At 43.8% G+C, this 23,095-nt stretch overlaps 2 protein-coding genes across 3 annotated transcripts in view; one reads left to right on the forward strand and one right to left on the reverse strand.

Annotated features, from left to right (window-relative positions):
• LOC119389077 (uncharacterized) overlaps window positions 1-23,095 on the reverse strand; it is a 43,281-nt gene that overhangs the window by 14,233 nt on the left and 5,953 nt on the right. The window lies entirely within an intron of this gene.
• On the forward strand, window positions 16,179-18,753 carry LOC125758130 (uncharacterized). 2 transcript variants are annotated; one of them, XM_049414961.1, is made up of 4 exons: window positions 16,179-16,293; window positions 17,005-17,069; window positions 17,370-17,447; window positions 18,597-18,753. In XM_049414961.1, the coding sequence occupies exons 1-4, from the start codon at window positions 16,197-16,199 to the stop codon at window positions 18,720-18,722; spliced, it is 366 nt and encodes a 121-aa protein (XP_049270918.1). In that variant the 5' UTR covers window positions 16,179-16,196; the 3' UTR covers window positions 18,723-18,753. The 2 variants fall into 2 exon arrangements, with proteins under 2 accessions (XP_049270918.1, XP_049270917.1); XM_049414960.1 differs by lacking the exon at window positions 18,597-18,753 and having other exon boundaries at window positions 17,370-17,597.

Below are 23,095 nucleotides of genomic sequence, written 5' to 3' on the forward strand. Positions count from 1 at the left end.
AATGACCTTTTTCTAAAGAGAAATCAAAGTTACACATTGCGAATCATACTTTAAAACATGTGTGGTAAAAATGATGCATAAAAAAACAGTGACATGAATATGTAGGTAAGACGGCGGTGTCGCGGAAATGTTGTTCCGACGTCACGTAATACATTACATCAATACTAAGGGTGTGCGAATATTCGAAAGTTTCGAATATTCGTCGAATATTACATTCGAAATATTCGTATTCGACTCGAAAATCGTGTATTCGAAAGGTCTCGAATATTCGATAACTTCGAACATTCGAAAAATTCGAATATGCGATTTTATTATCATGCATAAAATAACTCATCCTCCACATTTCTGCCGCGTTCGTATCGCTAAAAACGTTGCCGAGAGGAGCGATCAACATCGTAAGTACACGGAGGCACGATATCTGCCTGCGACGAGCGCCCCAATGCGTATGATTTATTGCTGGTGCATCTCCGACGTGCAGAGCTGTTGGCGATCATGTAACCGTGCATTTGCAATATTATGCGGCCGTAACGTGCCGCACTACCACTCGTTCACTATGCGGCACCACTTCTGAAGAAAGACAGTGACCCACGGGAGTGGTGGCGGACTGTAGGCACCTTCGTAGTATCTGGGGTTTAACGTCCCACAACCACGCTATGATTATGAGAGACGCCGTAGTGGAGGGCTCCGGAATTTTGACCACCTGGGGTTCTTTAACGTGCACCTAAATCTAAGTACACGGGCATCAGACATTTTCGCCTCCATCGAAAATGCAGCCGCGCGGCCGGGATTCGATCCCGCGACCTTCGGGTCAGCAGTCGAGCGCCATAACCACTAGACCACCGTGGCGGGGCTGTAGGCACCTTCTGATACCCCAGTCTGGCAAAGCTTTGCCCCTTGTACCTCCCTATACCAGCCACTTCTGTTTCCAAGCGAGCGTGCCTTTTCGGTGGCAGGGGGGGGTGGGTTGTCTCTGTTAGAAGGGAGCGCCTGCTGCCTGATCATGTGGAGAAACTCATACTTCTTCATGATAACATGTAGTCATTACTTTCACAGTGCCGTGATATTTGCTTGTGTTGTGATGTGCATTGTGCTAGCCTGGACATTGTGTACTACAGATAGCAGTGTATGTTGTGTTGCCAGTCAGGCTGTTAATGCTTTTTTTTCAAATAGCTACATGTTAAAAAAAAATATTGTTACTGTGGAGGCATTTTTCCTTGATATTCGATATTCGATTTGATATTCGAAGGTGGATATTCGTATTCGATTTGTATTCGAAAAATTTGATATTCGCACACCCCTAATCAATCATATCATTATTGTGAAATATTAGATATGTCGTAGATGACAAGCCTAATGCAAAATTGGAATCCCTGAAATTTTAGGACTATCGCTGCTTTTTATTCTGAAGAGGAAAAATTTCAGGTGGAACGAAAAACAATATTCCTGCCTTAGAAATTCTGAAATCTAATTTATAATCACGTGCCTATTTTCCCAAATCTATCATAATCATATCGTGGTTTTGGGACGTTAAACCCCAACAAATTATGTTTTAAAAAAGTCGGTTGAAAAAATTCGCAAATACGGCACGCACCTTTGATGGTTTTGTTCCCCGACCTTTTCCAAACAGAAGCTCTCGAGACTCCGCCAAACCCTCATGCCCAATTAATTCCCACGTCTAGTTTTAGTGCAATAGGCCCAGGCAAAATCAGTCTTCAACAGAACCAAGCACCGCCCGCCGAAAAAGCGATATGTGTTACAAGTAAACCATCTGCGGATACTTTGAAAACGTATAATCATACCTGTTGAGGACGCAACGAGGCAAGCGAAGGCTGTAGCGAGAAGGGCGAATGCTACTTGAAACATCTTTGCTGACACTGCTTCGTCAGTGGGTTAAGTGAAGCTGATCAGGTAGCCGTGGCATTCTTATATCTGAAGTATCCATTGTCTATAGCCAGGTGATATTGTTACACTTGTTGCAATAGATAACCTATCCTGAAATCACCATGGCCAGGCGCGCATTTCCTCTGGACCATGACGCCTCCCCATCCTGGTTACTCACTCAGCGTGCTTTCGCAAGCGGATGTTTCATCGCGTCTGCCAATTCACCTCATCGCCAGCCATATGGGCGCGAAATCCCGAGTTCACGGCATAGCACTTCGCGAAACGAACGCTGCTTCTGTTCGAGAAGTTGTCATTCAGCTTTTACTGCGGCTCCAATCCTATAGTTGCTACAAACATATTCCACGCGATGTCATTGGCATATTACATGTTATCGACGCGTATGCGCGGTCAGTGCTTCGAGGCTTGTCTTTATGTGCTATTCAGACACGCAGTCAGTTCAGTAAACAAGCAAGCAAATAGAAAGACCATCCTATTCTGCGCTCAATGGCCTCTGAAGTGTGGCCTGGGCAGCGCTGTTTCACGCGGACTGCTCTGAGCGGAGAGCGCAAAACACTCGGATAGAAAGGCTAGCACCTTTTTTTATGCGTTGTGTGCGACTGCGTGCACTGTCTTGAATTTACGCCGTGTGTGCTTTCGATTTCCGAGCTTCGACTAAGAGGTCACCTAGTTATATAGCAGACTTGACTTCATGAAGCCCACGATTGGGTATCTTCATTTGAGGAATTTCCTGCATTGATTTGCAAGTATTTCCACTTGATTGTATAAATGTCTCTGATATAACCCCGGTTGTGTGAAAATAAATGTAAGAGGTTTAAACCAATGATAATTTAGTAAAGACGAACATTTCCTCACATATCAGGAAAGAGCTGGTGAAAGTTTTGAAATAACAAGAGTCGAGGGGGAGTCGAGCCTCTCAAGTCATTTTATAACCTTCCCCTCTGGATATGCTGCTAAAGAAATGGATTTTATGAAAATGAACACGAGGATACTGGTACTTACTACACTTTTTCAGATGCTGGCTTAGGTATATAACCGTAATATCTAAATGAAACCAACGTACTGACTTGGTCTGTATTAACAGCACTGTAAAAGAGCTGGTACATTATTTTATAGTACCTAGGTCTTGAACGAATAACATAATTCTTACAGTGAATTGATCAAAACGATTTCATTCATTGTTGCCCAGCAGTCTTACCGAGTCCGCCAAAATAACGGTGTGTTTGGTTTTTTTCGGTGTTTACAAATAGTGTGCACGAATTTATTGCACATTCGCGACGAAGCGACGTCACACACGAGAGGGTGTCACTGAATGTTGTCTAGCCAACACAATCCCTTTGGTCTCCGTTCTGTGCACTTCTATGTATTATCGCACCTGCAGTCTGTATTCTCTAAAGGCGTCGCTGAATATATCTTTACCAGCGTATTTTCGAAATTTCTATTTTCTGAGTAAGTTCATTACGATACGATTCTGGACAGTAAGCCGCATGTATGTATGTAGTATGTATGTATGTATGTATGTATGTATGTATGTATTAGTTATTGTATGTATGTATGTATGTATGTAGTGCATTCTGTCTGTATGTCATGCATGTATGTATGTATGCTATGTATGTATGTATGTATGTATGTATGTATGATGCATGCATGTATGTATTTATGTATGTATGTATGTACGTATGTATGTATGTATGTATGCATGTATGCATGCATGTATGTAGTATGTATGTATGTATGCATGCATGCATGTATGCATGCATGCATGCATGCATGTATGTATGTATGTATGTATGTATGTATGTATGCAGTATGCATGTATGTATGTATGCATGTATGTATGTATGCATGCATGCATGCATGTATGTATGTATGTATGCATGCATGCATGCATGTATGTATGTATGTAGCATGTATGTGTATGTGCATGTATGTATGTATGTATGTATGTAGGTATGTATGCATGCATGCATGTATCTATGTATGTATGTATGTATGCATGCATGCATGTATGTATGTATGTATGTATGCATGTATGTACGTACGTATGTATGTATGTATGCATGCATGTATGTATGTATGCATGCATGTATGTATGTATGTATGTATGTATGTATGCATGTATGTATGTATGTATGCATGCATGTATGTATGTTGTCAGAACACTACGCGATAATGTTTGTCCATGAATTCCACGTAGTTTTACCCATGGTGTCGGAACGAAATGTTTTTCGTTTCAGTTTTAGTTTCGTTCCACCGCAAAAAAGTTCCGTTCTGTTTCTGTTCCGCAAAGAAAAAAAAAGTTCCGTTACGTGTCGTAACGGTTTTTTTTTATGGAAAACTTTGAAGTTAAGTAATCATAAAGAACGTTGGATTTGTGATGTAGTTACTTGCCCTCCTTTTAGGAGAGTGGGACAAAGGTAAAACACGTTCTTCAGAGGAGTGGAAGTAATTGTACCACGAATTCCTACTAACACAAACCAGTATTAATTTCAAAGTTATAGTATTTATTTTCTCAAAAGACAAACACGAATTTTTTAGTGGGCTCAATGCTTTGTGTCAAGGGAGTGAGCACGATCTCAGAAGCAGCACGTCATTGAGTGTACTCGCTGATGTGCGAGAACGCTGTTCTCTATTAAAGAGATCGCCAGGCCTGCGCGGAACACGTAGCACAGTCACAACGAAAGCTGGAAGAGCGGACTTTGTAGAGCCCGCTGGAGAGTCTCTTCGGGGAATAATACAAGTACACATGCAAGGTGCCAGTGTTGCGGAGTTGCCACTCCGGAATTGGAATCACTCCGGAATCATTCCACGTTTTCGCGACCCCGGAATGGAATGCGAATGGAATGGAGACAACGCTTGGAGGAATGGAATGGGAATGGAACTGAGCGCCTTTTGCACGGAATGGAATGGGAATGGAATTATGTCTTTTTCCGAAAATAGAGAACGTTTCCGTCTACGCGCTGTTTTTCAAACTTCAAACATTAGTTAGTCAGAGCCTCAAATTTAACAATAAAGCAGTATTTTCACTGCGCAATTATCCCTGCGCGTTGGCTCCCATTGATACCCCCACATGAAAATGGCGAATACTCTATGCACAGCCTGATCTTTATCTCGCGAGCAGTTTAGTACCTGGCACATGTAAATACCCTTTGCGACAAGGAAGACATTGCGTAGCTGCGCACAGGCGAACACAGGAAGTTATCCTCACCCCATCTATGCTTGCGAGGCGCGCTTGGCAAGCGTGAGTGCTGACGTGCAGTGCGGCCCAGCATAGAGTTTCCTAAAATTAACTAGAGGGGACTCTGGCGCTGCGATCGTTCAGACACCATGGGAATGATGGGTAGTACATGGATTTGCCTAATCTTCGTGCTTACGGCTTCAAACGGACTTGTGGCTTTATTGCTGTGTTTTCGCGTTCGTTTCGGATAAATTAATAGACCGTTGTGAACTTCATGACCAGATTTGAATTGGTGAGCCTAAAAAAGTTAAAGTGGTGAAGTGGAACTGCTGACGTTTTCTGAACTTTGTTTTGTGACAAAGCGGATGCAGGCGACGCGGAGCCAAACGGAGCCGAAAGAACGAAGTTTAGACAAATCCGCCTACGACCCATCATTCCCATGCTGGCTGAAGCGCCATGCGTTGCAGCTCCCATAGATACTAGGGTCAGAGTTCCCTCTAGTGTATCTATATGAAACTCTATGCTGCCTAGTGTTCCGTATTCAGTGTAAAGACACAAGGTGCCCGAGGGGTGCACTGTTCCAACTAATACCAGCAGATCTAGATGGCTTTGTTCCCCATTTACTAAATCATAGTTTTTTCCATATTCACGACAGCTCCAGAGGCGTGACAAAACTGCTTAGTCTTCTTGAACGCTACTTTTTTCAGCATAAAAATGCGCTATGTTGTCATTTTAGCATTGACACATTTAGGCTTAATCAATATTCTTAATATCACCATTCGTTCAAACTTCCTGACCATACAAATGCTACAGGTAGCGGGAGAACTGCCCCTATGGGAATTAGTAGGGTGGTTACACTGCAGGAGATATGTCACCATGCTACTGTCCCTCGACATTGGTGACGTGTTTTGCGCATCTTTGCAGTTCTTAATGCATCTGATGACAGCTGCTTACGTTCATTCTTGACTCGATAAAACTATCGCGGTGCCTTTTCTACATTGAGGAATTACAGGAATGCAATTGAACTACCCGGCCATTCCCAGGAGTGAAAATGGGCTAAGTTTTTTCATTCTGAGGAATTGAAGGGAATGGAATATCGGCAAGTTCTAATTGCCCGGAATGGAATTAGAATGGAATACAGGCACCAATTCTGCAACACTGCAAGGTACCCACTACGCCATAAATCAGCCCAATTTTTCTGAAATAGAGAAGTTCCCACTATGACATTTTTCGTCATTCTTCGGAGTCACGTGCTACACGCTGCACATCTGTAAGGCATTATGTGCACTTTGTGCTTTGACTGATAATGATAAAGACTTATGGCTGAGCCCTTTGCAGAGGGTGGGAAGCAGTGTTGCGGAATGGGAGCCTCCATTCGATTCCAATTCCATTCCGGGTAATTGCAACTTGCCGCAATTCTATTCCTTTCAATTTCTCAGAATGAGAAAAACAGCCCATTCCCTCTCCGGGAATGGCCGCGCAGCTCAATTCCATTCCTGTAATTCCTCAACGCAGCAATTGCATCCTGATAGTTTTATCGAGTTAAGAATGAACGCCCCATAAATATAATGTCATCAGATGCATTAAAAACTGCAAAAGTAGGCAAAACACGTTACCAAGGTCGAGGGATAGTAGCTTGGTGACATAACTCGTGCAGTACAACCACCCTACTGATTCCCATAGTGGCAGTTGTCCCGCTACCAATAGTATTTGCCAGGTCAGCATGTTTGAATGAATGGTGTTGTTTAATATTGTTTAAGCTTAAATATGTTAATGCTAAAATGACGACATAGCGCATTTTTAGGCTGACAAAAGTAGTATTCAAGAAGACTAATCAGTTTTGCCACACGTCTGCAGCGGTCGTGAGTATGGAGAAAACTAAGATCTGGTTAATAGAGAATAACACCCTCTAAATCTGCTGGTATTAGTGGGAGCAGTGCACCACTCGGGCACCTTGTGCCTTTGTATCAAAAACGAACACTGGGCCTCAATGCTCGTCAGAACTCACGCTTGTCAAGCGCTCCTCGCAAGCATGGATGCGGTGAAGAGAACATTCTGTGTTCGCCTGCGCGCAGGTATGCAATGTCTTCCTCGTCGTAAAGGGTATTTACGTGTGTCAGGTACTAAAGTGTTCGTGAGATAAAGATCAGGTTGTGCAAAGAGTATTCGCCACTTTCGTGGGGGGGGGGGGGGGGGTATCAATGGGAACCAACGCGCAGGGGTAATTTGTTTCTCCCTTCAGTATCTGCTGGGATAATGCATTTGTTTGTACACTAACGTATGCCTCGGTTTCTAGTAGGCGCGTTGCTTATAAATGTACCGTGCTTGTAATCAGCCAAGCCATTCTAAAAATAATGTTTTATTGTTAATTTTGAGGCTCTGACTTACTAATATCTGAAGTTTGAAAAACAGCACGTAGGCGAAAACGTGCTGTATTTTGGGACAAAGATGTAATTTCATTCGCACTTCATTCCGTACAACCTAATTCCATTCCCATTCCATTCCTCCGAGCGTTGTCCCCATTCCATTGCTGGGTCGCGAAAATGAGGAATTATCCCGGAGTCATTCCAATTCTGGTCGGGCAACTCCGCAACACCAGTGGGAATCATTAAACAACACATTCATTGCGCTATTAGCATTGTGTGATGACTCGTTGTTATTCGACTCTTCTGCCACGCTATATTACATATATTAACATGATTCTTTGCCCGACATGACGCCTGTATAGATAATTTTTGTGAAGGAATTACAAGCACCAGCGTTGCACTGTGGTGGAAGACCCGACAGCCACGCAGTGGGTGCGGGTTGAAATGCCATATGATACTAGAAATTTATTTCGCATTTAATTTTTTCTCGTATCACGCGATAGCAGTCACGGACACGGTGGTGGTGGACAACTACGGCGTCAAAATCAGCTGTTGTGATCTCATAACAGCTTTCGCTGTAACAAACTTTAGCGCCGACAATGCCCTCTCTACGCTGGCCTGCGTGACGCGCAAAAATCAATTTGCGTTAATATAAATATTTCTGGTTTCCACTGTTTTCGTTTTTCGCACAATTTCAACATATCTTTGCTTTGGAATTCCTGCCTGAGGTACGTGATAATAGCGTACCCTGAGATATGCTCTCATTGCATAAGCTCAGTTGCTCCGGATTGCGAAGTTTTCTCGTGAACCGAAAAACGATTGAAAAAATGTCGGTTTCATTCCGGAACGAAAAAGTAGATAAAGTTTCGGTTACGTTTTCGTGCCGGTAGAAAATATAGTTTTTTTCCGTTTTTCGTTTTTCGTTCCGTTCCGACACCGTGGTGTTACCTCATGCTCTATAGACCAGAAAAACACCTTCACTCCTCCAAGCAATCACTTTGATAAACTTTTCAATGGAAATCTACCTGTATCTCGAAATGCGGAAATTTAATAAGTGCAAGCGCTGATACAGTTAGTTTATGTTCAGTGCCTCGCGCGCATGAAGCGATTGCACGCACAATGATGCTACGTTTGCACAGAATAAAACGAAGATGAATGCCCTTTGGGCTGTGGAGGACACCCTGGGTCATATCTCACAGCAGTCTATGCAGGTATGTGCCAGGGCAGGCTTGCCATTATTTGGTAGCTGCACAGTTGCAAGACTCATTTAAACCTCGACAAAATGCGCTGGGCTCAATTATATTGCTTGAATACGGCACTGCATGCAATGCATTCTTCGTTAACCGTATTCTGCAGAACGTGAACAATGCATTTCATATTTTTCACAATATTCGTCCAAGCAGGAACCTCCACGTCCTTCTGTATTTAATGATGCATCATAAAACCTATTTTGCCGCTCAACACAGGTAATAAGCATATAACCGCAGACATGTCTTTTTAGGTAAGGTTGTTCTGATTCAGATTTAGGTAACAGTTGTTCTTCTTCAACGATTGGCTACGTTAGTTAGAGCAATCAAAGGTCTTGCGCTCTTTCGAACGAGGTCATACCTGAGCAATGAAAATAAGTCCTATTTCCAAAAATGCTGAAGAGCTGATGGTGACTGTGAGACACACGCAATGAAGTGTACAAGACACTATGCTCTAGCAATGACGCAATACATGGCATTACCGCTCGCCCCAAGTGACCTTGATATTTTAACATTCAAATGACTATCCCACACGTAGGCCGTTTGTTTACGCAGCTCGCATGCGGGAGGAGCTGGCGTCGGGCTAGCCCTAGAGCTATTGGCACAAATTCTTTACCAGTGAATTTAGTTAGCCCAACGAAGAAGGAAAAACTGAGCAGAGGGCCGAGCCTTATACGCTAAGGCCCTGTCGGTACGCTCCGAGAAACGTGTAGAGAAAATGACGTCATAGCGGCCATATTTTCTGAGCCCAATGGTGGCGTTATGGTTACGTGGTGCGGCGTATTGTGTACCGTAGGCGAGTGCGGCTCCATAGTACCGTGGCGGACATCACATGTTCGCCAGTATCTATTTCTTGTACCACATTGCTAGCCACGCCGCTTCCACCGCGTAGCCAGGGGGGTCTCAACTCAAATGCGTGGAATGTAGTACATTCATGAATCGTGCCGCGCGTGAACGGCGCGCAGCGGGACAATGCTGAGGTTTTATCACACAGCGAAAGCAATGGTGCTAGAGAACCTGCTGATCACCAAGAAGATTAGCAACTGATCACCGAGGGAATGACAGCAAAATATATAAACAAGAGTGAATGGGAACATTCTGCGTGATGAAGTGGACTCCGAGCTGCCGGGTGTGCAATCCCGATTCAAAGAAATAGATTTGCCTCTTCAGTCTCTGAAGACAAGTTTCATTTACCTAGTAGCATGAGTTTAGGCTAAGAAACCACTGCCGGTAATTTGCAGTGAGCGCCTCTAGGACAGCACGTGCGTTGTCTTTTTTCTGCTGTAATAACAGAAGCCACAAAATATAGCGAGAAACGTGCATCTTGTGCTGAATATCTTAAAACATACAGGAATACAATTTTGTGTCAATGGTACTTTTACAACGTAAAGGAGCTGAACACTGTTCTGTCAAGGCGATACATGACTGAAATCATGCATGTGTGCAAGCACGAGTGGCGGAAACACTGCACTCTGAGTTGTTCGATGAGCTTGAACATGTATTGTAGCATTCTATTAATGTCACAGGCCGGCTTTCTGGGTCATCTGCTGCTGTTAAAGTGTACCTAATTATCTTTAGGCTCTCATGGGTGAGGAAGAAAAACATGCCTGCTGTACTATGAAAGAGCTCGCTTGAAACGACCGGCAGAGTTCCTGTTGCATGATATTGACCTTGTTGGCGATAAGCGGCTTTCACTTTTCACAGTGATACACCCCTTATCTCCTTCACCTTCTGAGCGCTCTTATCGCGTGCAAACAGAAGCGGCACTCATATGATATGAGCGGCCACCTTTAAGCATCGTCTACTGAAGTACCCATGCAACGTGGCTGCGCATTTGTTCCTTTTTAGCAGTTTCTTGAAGAAAATGTGTTGTACAAGTATTTTTGCGCAACCGGCATCCGATTTTTAATGAAAAATCAACGTCGCGGTCACGAGGCAGCATTGGCCATTTCACTCTTCACAACCTGCTAGAAGGGTTTCTTGAAGGGCCAGTTGGTACATGATGCTGAGGGGAACAGCGCAAAAAACGGGACGGAGAAAGATTGAACACACGACACAAGCGCTGACGAACAACTCTGTGTAAATTTATTACACCTGGAAATATATAGCTGAAAACAGAAAACAAGAACCTGCTAGGTACTCAAGTAATCCAATGTAATTTTTACGTGGGACGTTGCGTGAGTCCTGGACTTCAACCATGGAGATTGAAAAAAGAAATGGCCTTTTTTTAAGGTTCACACTAGGTCGCGCAAAGCTTGGCACAGCGATGCATGGGCCCGTCGCCGCTCGTACTTCCCGTCGATGCACACGTGTAGGTTTGAGATGCACGGCTTCCTGCTCGGGAGTACGCACTTTCTCAGGACGCCCCATGACTGTCTCGACACGATCGGGCGCGGCCAGGCTATGGACTGTAGAGCGGCGGTTGCGAGCAATGTCTCCGTCGGTGGACGTGGCTTAGCTACTCCGCACGCAGGGCTTGGTCAGGTGGTGCGATATCTGTCCGCTAGACGAGGCGACGATTGCTCCCCCTTTCATTCTTATTTTCTCTCTCTCTATTTCTTTCTCTCGCTTTCGTTGATCTTCTCTCTCTCTGCATTTTTTCTCTCTCTGTTTCTCACTTTCTCATTCTTTCTGTGCTACGCTTTACTCCCTCCCTTCCTCCTTTCCCTCTTCCTCGGCATCACATTCCTCCTCCTCACGCTCGCTTTCCTTTCCCACCCCCTTGCTACACTATGCTATAGAAGGCTATGCTGTGCTGTGCTCTGCTAGCGTGCTTGGGCATCTGAATGGTTTTGGACGCTCGCCTTCGGATCGAGGGCACGCGGGTTCGAATCCCGCCTCGTGAAGCATTTTTTTCGGCAAGAATTTATCTCTGTCTCTTCCTTTATTCATTCTTTCTTTCTGTCTCTCTGTTTCTTCATCTCTCTATATACTCGTTCTCACACCCATCAGGTTACTACAGGCCACGCCGGAGCGTTGAGTAGTGGGACTTGCCCAAATTCTGTGGCAGATATCCGTTCATGGTGATGATAACCTTTTGCGCAGCAGGGAAGTTCTTCTGCGAATTTGAAGAGCTTTGCGGTCAAAAAGGCGATTTTCAAACTTCAACGTTTTCGGTAAACAAACGCAAACCTCAGCGCGATTTGCAGGTGTCTTGAGCCGTTTCAAATGCAAAGTGATTAGTCATCACCGATTTCCGCGTTTCATTTAACCTACAAACGAGCTGTTTCATTTAATCGGTTTACGAACAGTGAAAGGTGGGACACGAACATTGTGATGTCCTTCTAGAATGCTCAGAAAATGCCGAAGCTTCGATGCTACGGCATGTGCGTGGTGGGCAAATGAGAGCGCCGCTCTTGCGTCGGCAGTTTTCTGGAGTCCTGATTAATGATTCAGCCGTGGAAGCCAAGCGCTTTCCCTCTCACCCACCATACTGCACATGCATTACCTCACGCATTCTTAGCGAGCTGACTCTCCGTGGAAGCATTTTCTGTCAATGTTCCTTTGTTTTATAAGTCCATACCTTTAACACTTAGGGTGGGGTGACACTATTAAAGTGAATTTCGAAATGTGGCTGTACAGCAGTGGTAATAAAAGCTATGGCTACAACATTTGCAACGAATTTTAAACATTTACGTAGGTTGCATTGCAGCTGAAAATTAATTTTAATTTCTGTTAAGCGTTTTTTTTATTTTTTTTGTACATGTGTAGGTTTTGTTACGATCATCTGCCAAGAACTGTAAGTTTCTACGAAGGTAGCTACTAATAGTTTACAAAACTGGAACGAAAATAGTGAGCCTACAGCAAAAACTAAATTTGCTATGTTTTTTAGGTTGGTAAATATATGAAAATCGCCACCATAGGAAAGTTTCTTTTTTCAAACTAAATATACAAATGCGCCAAGGCTACTCATTCTAGTTCCATTCATGCAAATGCCGTTACTTAACATATGCGAGTATTTTTGTTGCTTTGTGCACTATAGTTTCCGAGAAGAAACTTCACAAACTTTCATAAAGGACCAAGAATTATCGTTGAAAGCGCGAGTACCCAAGTGTGATAAGTTTTCTGCAAGATAAAGAAATTCTCTATAACATGATCGCAAAATTTCAAAATCATGTTTTTTTTTTACTAAACGAGTCTCACCCCACCTTAAAGAAAGCGTTGGTATGGGGTAGTCTTTAATAGATATTCACTTAGGAGGCTGTGCTTGCATAAAATTTTGAATGCAGAGCTGAAGCGTGTGCAGGGCCGGCGCTATTAAGCGAGGTTTTATAACTCATTGATTTCAGTGGCGCTATCGTACGCGAAATACCCTCCACACGGCGGTCGTACAGAAATGAGGCTCGCGAAGGTGCGCCGGGCACATGCGTATTTGCATGTGCCCCCCCCCCCCCCCCCCTACCGGCAGCAACTACCGCGCGAGCTGACAGCGGAAGGGCAAGGTTCTCCCTGCGCAAATATTAAAAGAAGCGAGCGAGCTGGCCGACGACTTTTAAATGCGCCCGTCACGCTCCTGGCGCCATCTCGCTGGTAATGAAGGAACGCTTATCAGCGTCTGCCATCTCTCAGTACTGCGGTAAAGGGTGTGTATATAACGCTCGCCGTTAGCTTCCTGAAGGATCTGCGTTTTGTGGCGTAGTTGTTAGCCCCACGCGCTGCGATTCCGCGCTTCGGAAGCATTTTTCTGAATTATTTTTCTTTGGGACTTTTATATATATATATACATACTTATACATATACGGTGCATGACGCCGGCGACGGCGAAAACCAGCTGACACTGTCCATATAATTGCTATCGCAATGATAAAGTATCCGATTCTTTCACAGTTCCATGCGTACAGTTTACTCGTTAACTGTAGCAGCAATCCCAGCCCGCTGAAGACAATGTAGGTTTGAATAATTCATTTTAATATCAACGTACGCGAGTACGCAAGACTCCGCATATGACTATTAATTACTGCACTGCCACCATTATTACTCCTCTGCCAGAGCTATGTGTAGAAGAACAGCAGCTAAGCGGTTCAGCAATCTGACATCTAACGCAATTGTACGTATTCGGTCAAGAAATTTCACGAAAAGCAACCAACGTTGCAGTCGCGAGCAATAGTTTAGGGACCACGATACAGAAGAAGATTAAAACTTCTCCTTGTATAGCTCCACCGCGTAGGGTTGATGTAGTAGATTGCATTGGCCAAACATGTGCACTTACGCTGCACCACTCGATTTCAACCAACATACTCAAGCTGCAGGAAATGAATTAATGAATAAATAAACTTTAATTATGATTAGTCGGGAAGTTTCTTTCGGGCGGGGCGCGATAAGCACCTTTAAACTTTGAATCTAGGGGCGCGGTCGCGATCACTGGCGCGCGCTTTCTCGAAAGCCATCACAGTGGGGCGGGCGGCTCGCATACCTTCTACGTTCTGCGCTCTCAAAGCGAAGTGACTATGCGGAGAGCATCGCTCTGTGGAGCGGCCGTATTTTCTTACACCATCGTTTCGTAGTTACGCGAGGCGGATACAAAACATTTAGCTACCAGCCTCACTTCGTGTAACACCACAATTTGTTGCTATTGCATTCACTGCTTCGCCCTTGCGGTGAAACTGTGACTTTTTTTAGTTGTACCTATATTAGAAAGTTTTAGCTTGTACGTATACTTATTTACGTTACCGCGTTACCGGATAACGGTTGAACTCTGCGCAAGCGCGAACTTTTACGGAACGTAGAGGTTTACGGAACGTAAACTACTCGCCTTTTAGGCTTTACGTTTACGGCCCTATCTCGCGAATCCACCTTCGTTCGTGGCTACTCGCGATATCCGGTTTGCGGAGACTCCAGCCGCCGAATCAAAAGAAGCCGAAGTGCGAGCGCCACTTACGATCACCTTGTTTCAGCCGGATTACTGAGGCTAGAGTGATCTAGAATAAAGAATCCGTAAACGTAAGAGGCCTAAAGCCCCTACAGGCTGGATAGGTGGCGCCATCTAGCGGGGCCAAGGTGAACCAGGCAAACAGAAATTGTTATTGCAGAAACATCGGGCATTCTACTTCCAATGTAAATGCCTTGTAGCGGCATAATCACGAATGAGTTGCCTTTTTAATCATCTTTTCCGTCAAGAACAGTAGGTGAAAACAAACGTGTCCATGACTGTGGTTGCACGAAGCGTCACAAGATGTCGACACAATCGTGCGGTAACCCGGTATTGCTACACGCCTTTGCGTATACTGGGATACTGCCAACGCTAAAAACCTCTTTTATGATTTTGCCGCAACGGTAAATCAAAATTATCTAAATTAAATGTAGTTTAAATGCAGTTATCATCACCATTTAGTGGTTTGCGCAAAATGAGAATGTTTACGTACGTGCGTAAAGGTTTACATTTGGGTAGCTAAAAACGTTACTGAAACTCGAGTTCCGGTAACACCCCAGACAACACACTACATCCCAGGGACTTCCCAAAAAAGTCCAAACGTCCCACATCCCAACAAGGTGGTTTTTAGGATGTCCTTTAGACATGTGCATAGGGATCATTCCTAAAACATCCCTTGTAGGATCTGATTGGGACTTCAAGTTAGCGGTGAAATAAGCTACCGTGTTGAAAATTGGCGATCCTAAACAATCGGAAACAGCAACTCCGCCGGAGAGCATGGTTGGCGCGCGTGCACAATTGCATATCTACATGCACATGAAAAACAATATATCCGCGTTTTTTGTGAAAGTGTTCGTTTTTTTTTCTTTCTAAATGTTGCGCCGTTATTGGGACGAGGGATCGATTGCTGTCTGCGTGAGCAAGTGTTGCACTTGGTAAAGGCGGTACCAACGTTACTAGAATTGGGCGGTACAGCGGTACGGCGCACGTACTCGCGCCACGCACGCCGTGCTTTTCGTGAAAGATCAGAGAACGGCGGCCGCACCGCACGAACGGTGGTGTGGTGGTGTCGTATTTATAAAAACACCGACATATTAACTTTAGAAGAATTGAATGAAATATTGTTATTGTACTGTTTTCTTTCTTAGGTTTAATACGCAATTGTTCTTTAATTGCGCTTACTGCGAGCCAACACCTGCTCAAATAGTGGACGATTTGCTGCGAGCACTGCGCAGACATTGCCATCGCCATCATGGCGCCCGGCGTGTTTGGGTTGGCCTCGTTTTTAGGTGTTTGATCCGTGACGTTTCGTCGAAAAATCACAAGCGCGCATGCCGTAGGTGTTTGCCTGGTTGCAAGATCTTGCCGATTTCAACGTTTTTCCACCTCTTCGGTAAGTACTTGACATGCCTGGATTACTGCAATCAGCACGTTCTTAGCACTTTCTTCTTTGGCTCCCCACCACGCGCAGGTTGGCGTACGCTGAACTGGACCCTCGCCGCAAGAATGGCACGTGGGAGTAAGTTTTATTTGTGACGCTATTTGGTTTATCTTCGGCAGAAACTGTTAAGCTCACAATGCTGATATGTTGTTGCTGTCGGCCACGTGTGTAGATTGACACCGCGATCGTGGAACACATGGCTGATCTGCCTCGAATAACTGCAAGCCGGTGCGTGCGTAGTGCCGTGGAGAACGATCAGAAGTCCTGGACGACAAAGAAAAAAAACTTCAAAGGTTTGTTTTACATGTTTTCCACGGCAACTGACATAAACGTAAAAAAAATTGGAATGGTCAAATGCATGTGTCAAGTTTAACCATTTGTAGTGGGCTGTGGACATGAATTAAGCATTGCTGCACACAAGACTGGCTTGCCCTCAGTTTATGCCCAGTACCAAATTTTTTGCTCTCATTATGACACCATTTGTAAGAAAAAGCCAGAACTTATGTTCAAAACAGCGCATATTCTTGCTATTCTTTTATTCAGTTGCACGTGTGAGTCCTGCTGCTGGCCATCAGTTAGCCGGTTATCAGAAGAAAAGGGCACAGCCCAGTTTTGTGCTGGTATATACCGTATCGTTTGTGATTATGATCATGATTTTTGTCTTACTGAAACAAGAAACTGAAAAGTGTATGTTGGTGTTTTTGCTACATCTCTATGAAGCAGCAGAACCTGTTCTCAGTCACTTGGTGCATACTAGCAACTGGCACCTTGTCTGGCTTCCCGATACCTCCGCATTTTTTCAGTGCATGTTGTTTTCATCCTTTACCAGCAGTCAAGTAGTTTCACACAACCGAAATGACCAGCTAGCCCACTCTGTTTGTCAAGTAGGTTCTACTTCCAAACAAATGTAGCACATTTGTGATATGCACTGTTGCTCAATGATATTCTTTTTGCATGTGCTAGCTGTGTACGCATATTACATGATCTTTTTTCTTTTTTTTCAGCTGCTTCTAGTAGTGGTGCCCCTGGTGTGCACCTTTACCCCAAATGTCTGCACCTTTGCCTACCGGTAATGACATAGAATGTGCTCAGCTTCCTGGACATAGCATGCAGGTTACGAGACGGAAAACGTGCAGCTTAGACTTCATGCTTGTAAATGCGAAAGTCGTAACCGACATAATTAGAGTAAGCTAAAAGGAGAAATTTCTGCTTATGAGCAAGTAATTATGAAGCAGGTTTTACTCCTCTTAAACTAGCAGACATGCAACAACACAGTTGTGCTATGTTTGTTTTGTGTGCCACTTTCATGCATATTTGTGCTTGAAGTGGATATGCATATACATGAAGGATTTGTTTTTGTTTTCCTCAGCTGCCTCTGCGAACCCCGCTCCTGGACAACAGCTGGGAGGCTCTGTGTTTAAACGCGTGCACCTTGGACGTCATGCTCGTAAATACCAATTCCTTTGTCATTCCTGGCATGAATTTCGTTGGTAAAGCAATAAGTAAAATTGTGCATTGTTGTTTACAAGCACTTCAGTATGAACCAGGCTTAAAGGAGAAGGGACCGACAACTGGCCAGAACTTGTGATTAGATCCTGTCAGAAATGAAAAGACCACGCTATATACTGACATATTCCAGCATCCTTTTCGCGCTGTGAGTAGGATTTACATATCTAAATTGTGTTTAAAAGTAACAAAAAAAAGGCATGTTGTGCAACCTATCGCAAGAGCCTTGAAGCTAGATTGCGGAGTTGATCACTTTGCTGTACAAAGTCACGTAGTCTGATACCGTCATGTGTGCCATTATTGGTCCTAAAAATATTAGTATGTATATTACTATCCATCCCCGCTCTATTCTGTGCTGCTTATGAGGTAAAAGGAGTTGCATGGTGACAAGTAACGGCGCTGCCTTCGCGGTAGCCAGTGGACCATGTCGAGCCGCAGCGCATGCGCGCGAGTACACACACACGCAGTAAACCGCCGCGCTCGAACACGAACCGCTGTCACGCTCACTGTTTGCAACATGTCTTGTCACGTGTGTATACGACTTCATGTCCGTCGCAGATAGAAAAATTCGAATTACAAATGTTTCACGGCATTTTCCACATCACCATTCCTTGATTATACACACTATGACTGGTAAGCTTTCTGTCGCGTTAAAGAAAATAGGTACCATAAAAGTTGGTTGTCGGTCCCTTTAACCTCTTAACACACACACAGGACAAAATAGGCATGCTATATCCCCGTTGTGCACCATCTTTGTGCGTTTGTGTGTGCAGTATGGGCATGTACATTAAGGCTTTGTTTTTGTTCTCAGCTGCCTCTGCGAGCCCTGCTGTTCGACGCCAGCTGGAATGCTCTGCGTTTGAAAGCGTGCACCCCAGATGTCATGCTCATAAATACAGAGTTCTCATGATTCTAGTGTTGACAAAGCAATAAGTAAAAGCAGGCACTTGTGCATCTGGAATGAGGTTTAACCCTGTCTCAGGAGACATAAGACAATATAGTCATGCTATGTTCCTGTTGTTCACCATTTTCATGCATCTTGTGTGCAGTGCGTATACATACATGCAGGCTTTGTTTTTGTTGTCCTCAGCTGCCTCTGCAAGCCCTTTTGCTGGACGCCATGGAAGGCCCTCCACTCGAAAGTGTGCACCTTAGACTACACGCTCATCAATACCAAGTTCTCTGTCCTTCTCGGCATGATTGTAGTGCCATATAATAGTGAGGCAATAAATCATTTTTGCTGGTCACTTGATGTTCCATGCATGTTGCTTGGTTTCTGAACACATGACTTGGTTTTAAGTTATCTAGTTATATATGTGAAAAAAAAGTGGGTTGGTTGGACGAGGAATATGCTTTCCTGGAGAGGCAACTGGCTCTCTCAGGTAGGGGGTGGTCGAGCGCGATGAAGCAAGTTAACATGTTATGGGAGCAGATGTCCCAACCTTTTGAAATAATCCTGCAGTAAAAAGTAGCCACATGTCCCAATAACATCCCACACGCATGCAGTTTTGGGACATCCCAAAAAGGTCTTTTTTTGTATCACTTGGGATGTTTTTCCACCTTGTGTGGGACGTCTTTTGGATGTCCCGAACTCCCAAAAGGGATGTCATTTGGATGTCCCTAGGATGCCTTTGCGTTGTCTGGGACGGTAAACGTAATCCGGTAACACGGCAACGTAAAGAACTATACGTTCAAGCTAAAACTGCCTAATGCCATGAGGTATAAAGATAGATGTACATGCGAAGTGGCTCAAGCATGTTAGGTGTATACGCTTGCACATGATCGCAATAGTGAGCCATCCATCACTATGGAACATAAAGAGTGGAACTAGTTCAATAATAATTAATTGCATGCGGCTTGTCTACTCATATCCAAGATGTCGGCCTTATGTGATTTCCTCTTCTCCGGCAAGCACATTATAAAATGTGATGTCTATTACATTCAAAGGTGAAAATCAAGATATAGTGACTCTAGCAAGTCCAGTTTTAAGCGGTATATTTAGTATTAAATATGTTAACTTTTTCGAAGGTTTTAAGCATGCTATCAAGTTTCCAACAGTGCACCTGAGAAATTAACAGAGGTGTTGTAATTTTACGCATTTCATTTTAGGGTATAGGAAATACACAAGTATGATTTCACAAGCACGTTATGAAATATAGCGCTATACTTGTCACGTGACCCCTGTAAAACCTTATGAGCTTTTTTTAAAAACTCAAGCACACAGTATAACAAAAGTTTTAAATGCTCTAAGAGGGACGTCAATATTAGATTTCAGCTATGCAAGGTATCTTATTTCTACAAAGACTTTCACATGTGCTGGCACATGTCATAACTTTTATTTTACGCATGTTTCTCATAAATTCCTTGCATGTGAACATGCCTTGAATACAGCCCACGCGCGAACAGCTGACAAGAGCAATGCAGGAAATATAAGCGTGGCGGACCACTGGACCATTCTAAAACTGTTTCTGGACCATAAACATTCCGTGTGCTTCAAGGGTGGTTGCATTTATTGCAAAGACTACTTTACCTCCTGCCGAGCATGCCGTGGCACGTAAGTAGATAATATGGATAAGTTCTTCAACTGATTCATTCGAGGCCTGTTCAAGAGAAAGAAAGGTGTCTATTTATGGGCATTTAACTCGATGTCGGGTGATATGTTTAGCTTTTAGGAAAACTCGGGGATGCGGAGCCTGCGCAAAGTAAATCTTGATGTAGAAAACAAAACAAAGTTGGACATTGTAGGTGCATATTATGTGTAAAGCAAAATAATGAGATATGTAGAATATCTTTAAGGAGCAAGCTTGCGTTTATTCAAAATGTTTTCTAGAGGTTTCTTGACCGGAAATTTAAGTAATAATAAGTAATTTTCAGCAGAGAGGCGCCGGAAGTAGGTGTCGATAATCCTACTCAAGATCGCTGCTTTGAGACGTAGACAACTCTGAGAACTGCAGATCTTCAGTGGGCTCGTTGGTGGTAGCGTCACTATGGATAACGGTAACCTTCTCAGTGATGTACGGCATCTCGGTTTCTTGGGATGCCTCGGTTTCTTGGGGCTCCTCGGTGTCTCGGGGCGCCTCGGTGTTTTGGCGTACCTCGCTTTCTTGGGGTAACTCGGTTTCTTGGGGTGCCTCAGTGCTGGTCGAAGGCCTAGTGCGGAAGTATTCTTCAACAGCAGCCGTGGTTTGAACGTATTCAGCCTTCACGCATTTTCCGCCACGGCACACGTGTGTTTTAATAAAGCCTGCCAAGGCCTGCATGGAAAAAAAATGGTGAAGGCACCTTGCGTTATAACAGTCGATAGGACACGCAAAAGGACTAAGTAAGGCGTAGTCCAATGGGACGGCCAATCGACCTTGCCACAGACTTGTAATGAAAAACCTGATAAATTGGGGGGCCGCAGATATGTTAAGGGCATTGTTTATTTCTTGCTTTTCTACAAAGATACGAATAAAGTACAAGCCGCCGACGTGCGTATTGATTATTTTCATAAGGGCAACTGCTGTTTCAAAAGTATTTCGAATAGTACTTAGGTACCTTTGAGTACTTATCAATAAATCTGATGCCAGTTAAGTCAAAGGTTTCGTATGGCCTTTCGGTTCGATGTAACAAAGAAAAAAAAACACGAATACTTAAAACGTACTTTCCGAATGGGCAGCGCACAAAGGGGCAACGAATACGTACTCATAAAAAGACGCAAACACAAGCGCTGTTTTTTATGTGTGCGTATTCGTTGCCCTCTTGTGCGCTGCCTATTCAAAAATATGGCTCATCAACTAGCTCATCAGTACATTTTAGGCAAACTTAAAACGTACAGCCGTGCACAAAAACATAGATTCGAGAAGAGAAAAGGGAGCACCGGTGACATAGATCTCCTAACTAAATAAATAAATAGGGAAATCAAAGTCTTTCAACAATAACCTTTAGATTTATAGTCTACAGTGACGAGACCCAATGCTGTAATCACAACGCCGCAGGTGCTTTAAAGTTAAATAAACGATATTTGAAAATGCCCCACGTGAAAGCCAACTATGCCAGCCCGCACGCTAAGGCGCTTGGCGTGTTTTTGAAGTGTCATTGCTGTTATTATTGTGTGTACCGAGATGTTACTCAAACAAGTGACAAGCGGTTCAAGAACTCGCTTTAGTCGCTGTGAGAACGCGCCTGCTCGAATGCTGCGCAGACGTGCTATGCAATGAAGGAGAGGCAAAGGGAAACTTTGCACATCCTTGTGGTAGTTCAGTTCAAAAAATGTTTTTTTCGCTCCAAACAAAAATTACCCTTTTCGAAGTGTCTGTATATAATAAAATATAAAGCATAGTACGCAACGATGCAAAAGTCATATTTTTACCCGGTAGGCTACACTGCGAGAATGAAGCCGTAGTATGCGTCAAAATGGTATTCTTTCCAACTATGTATTGATATGTGACAGTGTTTCTGCGTCATTCTTTCCCAGAGTAAATTTATAATGTGTTATATGAACTTATAATGCCTTATAATGAACTTATAAACAAATTGTGCTTTGTTTAAAAAACGCTAAGCCTCGAGCATTTTGCGACGTTTCGTCATGGGCAAAAGTAATAAAAACTGAAACAAAAACGAATAAACTATATTTGTCTGGAAAGACCCAAAGAAGTAATTTTGTGCAAATTATTTTGCGTGAAAAAGTTTAACTTCATTGTACAAAGTTCGAAGCGCCCTCAAGCGTCAGCAAATTTTTTTCCCGAGACATCACGCCCCAGAATATAGCGGCAGAAATAGGATGCTTACTCAGGATCACTCATGAAATATATTTTGGCCTTCGGCTCACTCGGACTTAGACTCACCACGAGAGAAAGAGAAAAAAACTTTATTAGAAAGACAGTCAATGCACGTCAGGAGAAAATCCACCTCCTCCGTCGCCCCTGGTCGTAGGCCCGAAACTTTTGGTGAGTCTGGACGTGGCTCTGTGGCAGAAGCCCAGACTAACGAAAATTTTCTTCAAACGGACTCGCACGGACACAAACTCGCTAAAATTTTGCTATACCGGACTTCCTCGGACTCGGACTCAAACTCATCCAACTATTACTCACCGGGACTCATGCAGACTCAGATTCAGGGCTCGATGTGAGTCTGAGTGCGCGGACTTATCATGACTGAGGTTGCCAGCATATGCGCCCGAGTAACTAGTACTCCTAATCCTATAGCCTACTACTTTTTTTTCAGCATGAGTGGATATGGTCGAAGAATCCCCGGGCGCATATATTTACACGAGGGCTATTCGAAAAGTAAGAGCCGTTTGCAAATATTTATATATTTATACATTAAACTGAAGATTTAATTGTGCAGCGCCGTCTCTTAGTTATTCGCGCAGGTACTGAACTCATTGTTCTGAGTCAGTACTCGTCTGCTTGTCGGGAAATGCAAACGACAACGTCTGCGAAAATTGTTGGTTGCACCTGTTGTGAAGTGCGAGCCGTTTTAAATTTTTGCTTGAAAAAGGATCTTCAGCTTCTCAAATTTATGCGGAATTGTGCCCAGTTCATGGACATGAAGTGCTGAGTCAAGGAAAGGTAATAAAATCGTGTCGAGACTTCACAAATGGCCGCA

Source organism: Rhipicephalus sanguineus, chromosome 4 (genome assembly GCF_013339695.2).
Source record: "Rhipicephalus sanguineus isolate Rsan-2018 chromosome 4, BIME_Rsan_1.4, whole genome shotgun sequence".
NCBI lineage: Eukaryota > Metazoa > Arthropoda > Arachnida > Ixodida > Ixodidae > Rhipicephalus > Rhipicephalus sanguineus.